Source organism: Larimichthys crocea, chromosome XIV (genome assembly GCF_000972845.2).
Source record: "Larimichthys crocea isolate SSNF chromosome XIV, L_crocea_2.0, whole genome shotgun sequence".
Lineage (NCBI taxonomy): Eukaryota > Metazoa > Chordata > Actinopteri > Sciaenidae > Larimichthys > Larimichthys crocea.
In genome coordinates this window covers 9263586-9274967 of record NC_040024.1, presented here as the reverse complement: position 1 = coordinate 9274967, position 11382 = coordinate 9263586, and the positions used below count along the sequence as shown (strand labels likewise).

General features: G+C 45.0%; 1 protein-coding gene across 4 annotated transcripts in view; it reads left to right on the top strand.

The window, feature by feature from the left end:
• The window catches only part of clcn5b (chloride channel, voltage-sensitive 5b), a 30762-nt gene that overhangs the window by 3335 nt on the left and 16045 nt on the right, over positions 1–11382 (top strand). Inside the window, exons 1-2 of one of the 4 annotated variants that reach the window (XM_027287906.1) lie at positions 941–1192; positions 1268–1415. The exons of 2 other annotated variants lie outside the window; for them this stretch is intronic. Coding sequence is in view for 1 of the 2 variants with exons in the window: in XM_019265687.2 (XP_019121232.1) it covers positions 8347–8401 (55 nt within the window). In the remaining variant the exon portion in view is untranslated. Of the gene's footprint in view, positions 1–940; positions 1193–1267; positions 1416–8295; positions 8402–11382 lie in introns of those variants that run through there. One more of the 4 variants, XM_019265687.2, reaches the window with a different exon arrangement.

The window sequence follows — 11382 nt, the reverse complement described above, 5'->3', positions numbered from 1 at the left end:
ATTGTCATGGCATGACTCAGCATTTTTACTACCGATGATGAGCTATTGAATATCGATGACCGACTCATCGACTGCTCCACTGACCCAGTTGGAGAAGCGTCGATGGCCGGAGCTCGTGACTCGATTGGTTTCCCCTGGCGACGCTCGTGCGTAAAGGCAGCAGTTCGATGGGCGGTGAAACCGGAAGTGGGAGCGATTTGACCTTCAAATTAAAACAACGTAATTTGACACTGTCACCAGAAAAAAAATAAAAATAAGACGATATAACGTGATTTACATTACAAGTGTGACGTTATAGAAGTAAAAATGATAAAATATGTTTAAGCGTTGATAATAAAATAGTAAATGTGTTTTTTTAAGATTTTGTGCGATAGCTTCAACCGGAAGTTGTTGTATTTCAGCTACATTCACCGCTAACTTTTTTTTTTTTTAGTTTTAAGTGTCAGAACAACAAACACAGCGATTTTTTTTTTTTTTATTAGATTTTATTATTTTACACACCCAATCAACACAAAGCATGCCGGTGGGTGTGTTTGAGCACGTTTAAAACCGTTAAAACGGGCCGTTTTTTAAAACGGGACGGGGAGGGATGACGCAGGATTTTCCGAGCTGCTGCGGAGCTTTAAGTTTAACACCGGCTTACTGTTGACACAAGCAGCCGACGGCGAGACGACGGAGACGGGGAGTCACAAGACGACAGACGACGACGACGACTTCTTCTTCCCGAGCTTCTTTTATTTTTCTTCCAACACCACACACACACCACAGGTAAAAGTTCAACACCACTACCTTTACTCGGTAAAAATAAAGCGCGGGCGCGTGACACGCAGAAAAAAAAAAAAAAAACAGCCCAACGGTTTTTTTATTTTTAAATATTCTGTCAGTTAGAGACGCTCGCGCGTGCGTCACGTAACGGCTGAACGCGCGCGCTGAGGCTAATAGAATGTGCTCGCGCTCCGGCGGTTGGTCGTCGCTGCTGGTTTCATCTGAACATAGAGTCATATGGAGAGTCAGAGGAGCGGAAATGATTGCGAAAACTTCCCCGTAACAGGAGAGGCGCTGTCATTACCGGATGAACCGGAGCTCCGGCGACACTTCATGAATAGCAGTCCGTGCTTAGCTCTCTTTCTCGGGGCGAGAATGTCTCACTTTCTGCTGCGCTTGTATCGGAAGTATGCAGGCGGTGACAGAGGTAAAGCCCCGACTTTGGTGCTCAGACTGCGGGTTGTTTTCGTGTCTTCACGACTCTCTCTTCTTTTTTTAAAAGCATTTCAGAGGATGGAAACCCCCGGGTACCGCACCGGGAGCTTCGACGGCCTTCATCACCCGAGCGATGAGATGATGACGACCTGGTGGACATCGCAGGAGCCACCCTGGACTCTCCAGCACGGACGACGTCCCCCCTCTGAGCTCAGGTAAGTCCACGCTGTGCTGTTTACATCAAAAACAACCATGTGGGAACCTAATATAACGTTTAAACAACTGAGAAGTCAGAAAACTTCATGAGTTAAGCTGCCTGAAAGTTAGAAAGAGATCATGGAACCATGGACCCTCTAAAGATGTCAAGTCTGTCATTTCTATACATAACCCTAACCCCTCTCAGCTCAGGTAAGGCAAGATCCACTTACAGCTGCAGGGACGGCATCAAAAAGACCCTATAAAAGTCTTAATATAAAGTTTAAACTATGACTAGAAGTGTCTACAAGCTTCTAGAAGTCAGGAACATTCATGAATGAAGCTGTCTGACGGTTCAATCTTCATCGAACGCCTCTCTAAAGACGTCGTTTTTACTCCAGTGCACGGCCGACGTCCCTCCTCTCAGGATAAACGGCATACAAAGCGTCTCAGACGTTGTAGAAATCTTTAATATAGCGTTTAAACAACTCATGCAGATGTGTTGGGAGGACTTTAGGAGTGTCTGCAAGCTTCTGGAAGTCAAGAACGTTCATGAATGAAGGTGTCTGAAGGTTAAATCAGAGGAGATCTCGACCTCATCTTCATCGAACGCCCCTCTAAAGACCCTCACCTCCTGTGCTGTCGTTTTTATTCAGGGTTGCATTACAGGGATTTGCTTTGATATGTCATAACGTGAAAGCGCTCCGTGTCGTCTCGTCTTGAATTCAGAGAAACTTCCTTTTTTGAAGCTTGTACGTGTTCTGTTTAGAGCTGAAGGAAACACTCTCTTTCCTTCCTCTGTAAGTCTTTGCGGCCTCCTACAGTCAACAATAAAAAGCTGCGAGGGGGCCCGAGCTTGTTGTTGTTGTCCTCTAACACGAAAAAGCTGCTCGCTAACCTCAGCTTTATATGGGTAATCACAGGGTACGCTGAGTGTGTGTGTGTGTCATGTGATCTCAGTCATACGGCTGAGTAATAAGTACATGCTCGCACTGTATCAACTCGCTGTGTGTTTTTTTTTTTTAAAGCTTAAAAACAACAATTAAAGTGACTTATGGTGTTGGCGGTGTTTGTGGGAGACGATTGGGACATCTGTGCCCGGTTACTGATGACGTCACCTTTAACGTCGAACTCCTCCAGATTTATCTCGCCTTAATAACCAATGACTGCTCTGCTTACGTCGCCGGGACGTCGCTGCGACGGTGTAGCTTGAGAAAAGAGGTTTGCAGCCTTTTTCTCAGGCTCCTCCTGCAGATGTTTTACAGTCAGTCTGTGCTGTGGGGAAGTTTTAAAAGACGTCCTCAGCAGAGGAGCACATTCTTCCAAAAGTTAAGTCTTGTCACGTTGTTGTTGTTACGGGTCTTCCTTCCCTTCTCCAAACACAAAGATACCCAGAGTGCAGCCTGTTCCCCTTGTTGATCCTGAGAGACTAAACAGTTTTCATTACATGACTTTATATTTAGTCTTACAGCTCCAAAGCGACTTACAATGAAGATACAGTGTGACAAGGACGAGCAATAAGTACAGTGACAGCTGTAGAGCTGTTGGAGAGGAGGTCCTCTCTGAAGAGCTGGAGGTCTTCAGGAGGTTTGTGAAGGTAGAGAGGAGCTCGATGAAGACCAGAGGTGTCGCCACGTTCTGGATCATCTGAAAGAGCTTCACTGACCAGGCTGGAGGGCGTTACAGTAATCGAGTCGTGAGATGACCACAGCCTGTTTCAGGACCTGGATAGCATGTCTGATTTTTCTGAGCGGTACGAGCGAGCAACTGAGGCAACGCGATCGTTAATCATGACTTCTAGGCTTCTACAGGAGATAGGGAGTCAGTTTTTTATGTTGAAGTCTTGGCGTGTAGTAGGTTTGGCTTGGAGGCGCAGCAGCACTTGACCTCAAGTCAAATTAAATACGGCTGTGTGCTCGTGCCTGAACCAGTTCTTTCAGTTAACTGCGGAAAGTCGAAGAAGGTTTCTGGCAGAACTTCAACTGCGTCGAGTGTTGTAAAGTCTGAAGCGTCACGACCGGGCAACGTGAAACGCATCACGTTGTACTTCGATGCAGTAAGTCTCGTCCCTCAGCAGACGCCGACATAACGTTGCTTTTGTCGGGTTTTTGGACACCAAACCTCATGGAGACGTGCCGAGAGATGAAAACATCAGGATAGTCCCGATAAGGACTCTTCATCTTCTCATCCTCGGTACAGACTCAACATGACCTCAGCAGCACAAAGGAGTTTACAGCAGAGAAAGAATAAACAGATTCCTCTTCCTTCAGTTCAAACTCGACCAAAGAGAAAGGAGGGAGGGGGAGAAACCCAAACAAAGCCAGACAGACGGTGAGATATCAGCTGCCTGGCTACTAGTGATGTCAGTGTGACATCACCAGCTTCACATCCTCCCATCCACGGCGAGATAAGACTGTGCCAGCAACAGGAAGTGAGTCTGGAGAAAGACTTTCTCTCAATGGGATGCTGCTCGTGTCAGGACGGAGAGCGCGTTTCCACTCGGGTCAGCGTTTTTAGAAGAAACGCAGCCTTGTCTTTTTAAACTGACAACCATGTATTTTTTAAAATTACTCGGCGGTCTGAGAAAGAAAATCATAACCCAGAGTGTGTGTGTGTGTGGTAGAAAGAGGAGAATCAGCAAAACTGGGAGTTGCAGAACCAGTTGCAAGAATGAAGAATGTTGGTTTGATCTTTGATGGCAGATGAATAAAGTCAGATTAACGTCATCCCAGCATGTATTTTTATTTCCTGCCTTTTAAACGTTTCAACTCGCACTTCCCGCTTTTCTTTCCCCCCTCGAGACAAACTGCTGTTGTGTTCCCCGACCGCTCATTAGCACGCACTTGAACCTGTTGCCAAGCAAAGTCTGCTCTCGGTGTTTATCGTTTAGCCTTCTGTAAACGGTTCACTAAGGGACTCATTAGCCTCCCGCGTTTCAAAGAACGGGAGTCCGAGCCGAGGACGGGTTTGATTGTTCAAATACCGGTTTGGGATTCATCTCAGTCTGTCAACAACAAGTGTGCAGGAAAGGTGTTTTTTGAGCTCCCCTGTGGAGGTTTGTTCATGCCCTCCGGATGAATAAAGTTTGAAACAATCACTCAACGGTTACGGATCAGATGAATGGAGCATTTTGTCTCCATCAAAAGAAAGACCACCTCTGCTGTGAAATTCTTTTTTACCCTCTAAAGAGAAGTCAGCGAGCGTGTCGCCGCTTGTCCTCGCCGTCTGGCTTCGCCGCCTCTGTGTTATTTTTGTTTTTGGAGAACCAAAAGGTGGAAACGGGGAAAAAAAATGCAGTCAGACTTAATTTGGATGATTTTTCCAGAGATTTCTGAAAGTATCTGAACTGCTCAGCATCTACAATTGTTGTAGCAATGACTCAGGTTTCTTTTTCACACAAAAAAAAAACTGGACCTCGTACAACTTTGAAGAAAAGAGGGTGGAAAAAAAATGCCACAAAAACCAGCAAGAAAAGAGAAAAGCGAGAGCAGGAATTCCCCTCCAAGGATGACAAAGCTTAAAACCAAGTGAAGAACAGTCAAACAAAATCAAAACACGACACGAGCAAGCTGTTTTGTTTTTTTACAGCCCCGGCATTTAATTAGTTTAAATCCATGTTTTTATTGCCATGTGTTGTTTAAACACGGGTTTATCGTGCCAATCGTACTTTTATTGCGAGTTATATTGACATTACATCACGTGAGTGCTGCTGTTGTAGACCGTCAACAGGATATAATGATTAACAGGGAATGAGTCACAGTGTTTACCTCGGCAGGGTCGCTTGTGGCCGCCATACGCGTTAAAGGAAGAGAGAAAATAGAAAAGAGACGAGCGAACGCTCAAACGAGGGCAGCCGTTTGAATGTGTAGCAGCAGAAATCCTCTCCGAGTCAACCATGTAAAGATGAAGAAGGAGATCCACCAGTACAACCAGAGACCTGCTGTCAAACCACAAGAAGCTCCTCCGCTGTGATTTAGAGATTAAGCGCTCTTAAAGTGCATTAACACACAGTGACAGTGGCAGAGCCTCGTGGCCATAATCACCTGTTTAAAAAGGCGTGAGTCAAACACAGAGTGAGTCACAGTCGTCACCACAAGTGAACCTTGAGCTTTTAATCTTACACCACAATTACAAGGAAGCTTTCTGCAGCTGAGATCACTCACAGACCCCTGCCATGATGAGTTTGTACTCACTGAATCAGGAATTTTAGTTAAATATTATGCAACAAGTCCAGGATGTATTTTGGTTATAGTTGATGTAAAACTGTAAGAAGTCGATGCCAGTTTTCAGGAGTAAGGGTACATCAGACAGGATCTGGCACTGTGGCGAAAACGAAGTGCGGGTAGTGCTTTCTCACACGGGAGTCCACCAGAAAACGCAAGTTGAAGTTGAGCCGGATCCAACTTTTTGTAAAAATGCAGCCTGACGTCGCGGTGCGGGCCACAAATCAGACGTTCAGGTCAGCCTGAAACGTCTCTGAATATGAGACTATCCACGAGGATTCATGGACTAAACTCTGATACTCTACCCCTGTTGTGTTCTGGGTTTGTTTATGTCATGTACCCAGCTTCTAAATCTGGGTTTAATTTGGTTTGTGGTTGAGCAACATAGACGGTGATTGAGAGTGAGTGAGCTGACCTCGATACAGCCGGTTGATCAGAGAAATAAAAAGTTATTTCCTGATTGTTTCACAGCGATAACCACACGTTTCAGTCAGTACTTTAAAAAGTACTCATGTCATGGTAAAAGTATACAGCTGTGATGACTCAGTTTGGGCTGTGTGGTTTAGTCCGCAGACCGATCAGGACACACCTGAACCCGGCAGGAGTCAGAGGCTTTATCAGATCTCCTCACCCTTACACACCTTTTGCCTCATGACCTTTGGATGCTTCTCTTTATATTTTGCAGCACAACAGCCTCTTCCATCATCCTCTCATCTTTTAGTTTTTGATTATTTTATCGTCGATACGGCTTCAGTTTGTCCTCCCTGTTTGCCGGGCCAACAAAACATCAATCAAAGAAATTCCCGGCTTTATAAAAATTCCTTCACAAGCGTTTTCTTTCCTGTAACATCGTAGCCAGCTTTCTCTGACGCTGGGTCTGTAGTTTTTCCAGCAGGACGGTTGCGTCATATCCTAATTTTTTAAGGTTTCTTTCCAGCACGTGGAAATCTTCTTCGTCTTGGAAATTAATCGAGTCGACCGCACAGACGCTGCTGCATTCCTGCTTTATTCCATTTCCTCCGACCCACTAAATATGATTTAACAGTCTCGGGTTTGGCAGAGTCACGACGGTCCAAGACCAGATGCATGTTTGTAGACGCCGAGGGATGGGGGGTGGGGGGTCACATGAGACGCCAATTCCCATGGCAACCAGACCTCAGGAGTTCAAAGTTCAAAACCTCACTGGAGACAGTGTGTGTGTGTGTGTGTGTGGAAATCATTCCGCAATAGATAACACACTGTGGAAGATTTGGCAGACAGCGTCGTGGTCATATGACAAGGAGAGTGTGTCGAATTTTCCAGTTTTCTGTGTGTGTGTGTGTGTGTGTAGTGTGGATGTAAGACTATAGTCTGTGGTGTCCCCTCAGGACAAACACACACATAGAAAGTGAGTGCTGAGCTCAGCTTGACATCCCTCTCTGGAAATCGAGCAGCTCCAGGGACTCTGTGTTTGTGCTGACCCATTTTCTGAGAAGTGCTAACACTGGATCAGTTTGCACTGCGCACATTGAAACGTAGCCCGGATTGTTTTTGAGGTTGTAGACGGCGTTGTTGTGTGTTCGCTTGTACTCGTGCCACAGATTTCACAGCACCACCATGTTAGCGAACCCTGTGATAGACCAACAAGCCTGTCCTGAGGTTGTAGTATTTTGGCTTGGTCCTCTCGGTCCAACTGCTCCTGGAGATTTGACCCTTTAAGACAGTTTTCCGTTCTGCCAGAAACCTTCTTTGACTTTCCGCAGTTGACTGAAAGAACCGGTTTATTTCGTTCATTTTTCTCGAGGCACTAGCAGAAGTGAAGTCCAGTACTGCTGGTTCTCCCAGCCGAACCTACACATCAAAGTTGACTCCCTTTCGATCACCCCAACCAGTGTAGCGAACAACTTCGTGATCGATGACCAAACCAACCTTCTCTGATCATGTTGTCTTGGCTGGTGCCGCTTCACAACATAAGTAAATAACTCTTCACCAGACTTAAATGCTACCCAACACCTGATACAGGTTGTGGTCATCTCATGATACCATGATGTACTGTATCTTCCGCCTCCTGGCTAATCTAAAAATCAGCAAAAGGTGTGGATCATCGGCAGAACTGAGGCGGGCCAAATGACGCCTGGGGGCAATCAAAGCGTCCATGCTCTTAATCCTTCATAACTTTAAGCCTTGATATAATTTCCAAGTAATTCAAGCCACCAGACGAGCAGCAGGAAGTGACATAAGGTGAGGGTTGCCACAGTTCCAGCTTTTCAATGTAAGCCGTCACTGCTGCCAGAAGAATTTGCCTGTGGTTTAGCCCTATCTAATTTAAATACACAGCGCCGTATATCTCATGGAGGCTCAACTCAGACCTTTTGTGTGACAGGAGGTACGGTAACACACTCCTACTGAGGTCAGAGCAGGGTGAGGGTTAGCGTGGGTTCATTTGGGTCCGCTCCAGTGCAGTTCAGTTTGTTTAAATTCAAAAGTACCCACATACCGACTTTGTGTCACACAGCCTTTCCTTCCTGAAAACATCGGGAGTCACGCAGGATTCAAAGGGTCACGACCCTCTAAACACAGATGACCTCATTTTTACGCAACAAAACGCGTCAGCCTCTCAGAGAGAGAGAGAGAGCTCTGAGATCAGCCGGTCGTTGGCCAATCAGTGAGTGCTCTGTTGGAGTCTACTTCCTTGAGGAGTTCAGAGGAGGGAAGAGGTTTCCAGTTTGAGTTGTCACATCTGACCAAGATGGACTGGGAGTTCTGGACTAAGCAGCTGGACGAGGAGGTTCTGTTTGAAGACGGTGAGTTTTGGGAGTTTGTTTGAGTTTTCTTTCTGCTGTTGGATGTAAATCTACACTATTAATGAGAGGTGAGTTCTGAACGTAGTTTTGAAGCCGAGCTTCCTCTCCTGTTCGACTGCAGACACCGGTGAAGCTTGAATAACAAGTCTGATGCGCCTAGCTCGTCGCATTCTTGAATGGAGTTCAGCTTTGTTGTGCTTTTGCTGACACGCTTAACTTTATCACAGCAGAGTTTAATCATTACGCTCATTTATGACCCATCATGCACAGAGTCATGTGCTTTATGTTTCTTGTACTGCAGTCTGCATGACAGGAATGGATCTTTTCTGGATTCATCATGCTCTGCTTGTTTTCTTTGCTTCTTATTCCACTTCATACAGAGCGCTGTGTTTTACTATCCCTCTGCTGTCTTTAGTTTATATTTCAGTCTGGATATTTTAGCTTTAGCTGGGACTCTTTTTGAAAAAGGCAATGTTTTGTACATGTGCAATCGGTTTTTTTTTTTGCTTTTTCCAAATGTGACAAAAAGAAAACCAAGAGAAAGAACATAGGTGAACAGAAACAGGTTTTACAAGATAAAGACAAAGCGTCTTCCAGTACGATTCAGAATAATAAATACATTTGACTTAGGTCATATTGGAGACACGTTGAGGAGGGTCGGGTGTTAAAGCTCAGCTCTGTACGTATGATCAAAGTTGTGAGAGGAGCCACGTGTCGTGAGTTTCTTTGGCTTAAGATGTTGCAACACCTCCGAAGAGTCTTCCAACCTAGAGTGTCAGGTCGGCGCTGACAAAGAAAATGGAGCTTCCATAAGTGAACAGTTGAGGCCAGAATAGAGGCAGGTGACATCTGCACAGGTGGAGGCTACACCTGGGAACATTTTAGAGAGTTTAACTTGAAGAAATGAAGGTGGCGCTGAGCAGATTGAGGCTGTATGAATCCCCTCTATAGCTTCTCCGACGACGGGTTTTGCAAGCTATGATTCAGCACCCCGTCTCGAAACTTTTTCTGTGGGTAACTCATCAGAAAGGAGCTTGTATGAGCTTTAATATGACTGTGAACCTGTGGGAAATTACATCTATCTATTAAAAAAAGGGCCTTAACGTTGGCTTTGCCATTCCGTGAACTAATATTATGAAGTGAGTGTGTTATGAGTTCTTCGGCCTCAAACTACATCTCCCATCTGCCTTATTCAGGATATTCAGAGAAGCTCCTCACTCTTACAACCAATCATTTCTGACGGACTCTGATGGTTGATCATTGGTAGGATTTGGATTTGGCCTTCAGCATCTCAAAACAAGCCTGCAGTGTATCCCAGCATGCATTTTTACAGCAAGGCTAATTGATTTATGAGGGGCAGGTACTTTAATATGACACCTTAGCGCTGCAGTGATTCATGGATTAGTCAATTATCTGTTTTGATTGTAGATTATTGATCATTTTGAGCCATTTTTTTAATAACAAATGTCTAAATTCTTCTTAAATGTGAATATTTTTCTGCTTTCTTTTGTCCTCTGTGACAGTAAGCTAAATATCTTTGGGTTGTGGACATAACAAGACATTTGAGGACATCACTTTGCTTTGGGATTTTATGGACACACTACAGAATCCAAATGAAACCGTGATTGTTATTGCCAACACCAACAACATTATCAGTTTTTATTACAGGCAGCTGACTGCCGTCTTCTAACCTTGTAAGACGTCCATGTGTTGTGCAAGATAAGAACAGACGAGAGTTTTGTAACAAACGCTGGACGACCTGGCAGAGTAAAATAAACATGTTTTGCCTCCTCGAGTCATGCTAGATGCCAGCGAGCAAGGCAGTACTACCACCGCAAGCTGCTGCAGCACTGATATGCTTCCACTTTTCATCAAAAAGTTCATTCATGAGGAAGTGGAACTACTTTTTTGTTTCTTTTTTGGGCAGTTTGACTTCCCTTTCTTCTACTAATCTATAGAAACGGCTCTTAAGTGTGACGCTCTGCGGTTTGTACAATGCCCACACGTTGCTTCCTCAAAATCTGACACCATATATTGCGTACAGTGACCTTAAACGTAGCTGTATCAGGAAAGGCGATTGTTGGTGTCTGTCACAGAGTTTTCGTTCTTGGCATTTTAAAAACCGGTCTAACCAGTCAGCTCAGGCGTAAAAGAAAATGCTGCTCATGAATGGACACCGTGTTCTCCTCCCTCCTTGTCGGCTGTAGCTCATTAAACTTCAGCCACACAGACAGGAAGCGGCACATTCGTGTTGTGTCTTCCATTAACACGAAACACATCTTTGCTTTGGCTCACACGATTTGTTCTGGTCTCGCAGCGACTCGCCTCTAATCTGTAAATCTGAATCAGAAGAGGCTCCACTTCCTCTGTTGTTTCCTGTTTCCGTCAGCGGCTGTTTTTTGATTGGCTGTTGTCCGTCTGGTAATCGTTGCAGACGCTGCCACGTACCCAGGCTCAGCTGAAGTTGACCTCACGTCTTTGTTTGGCAAAAAACAAACCTCGTTAATACGACATTGTCAAGAAAAGAGTGATCGATATCACGACCGTCGGTCACAATAGACATTTTCTGCTGCTCCTTTGTGCCTCAGTAACAATAGTCAGCAATAATAGTGGGTTTGCTTCTGTTAGCACTTTCTCAAGGCTTCTGTTTGTGTGTGTGCTCGAGTAAGTTTTAAGATGAGCTGCTGACGTATCCATCTTTGGAGGACAACGTCTGTTCTTATAAAGTGATTCAAACTTCAGGTTATAAAGTTAGCTTTATATTCAGATCTCGTGCTCCACTTTCAGCAGGCGCTGAACTTAAGACACTTTATTCTAGACAGTCCGATATGACCTCACATCTAACGCCAATGTTCGTCTATTCGGTCCCCAAAGAATTTTGTGAGCAGAGAACTTTGTAGGTCGCATTCAGGCAGGATCCAGTGCTGCGTGGAGCTTTTGAGCGGAGAAAGACGATTTTGGCTGCGGCGGTCCAGGCCACA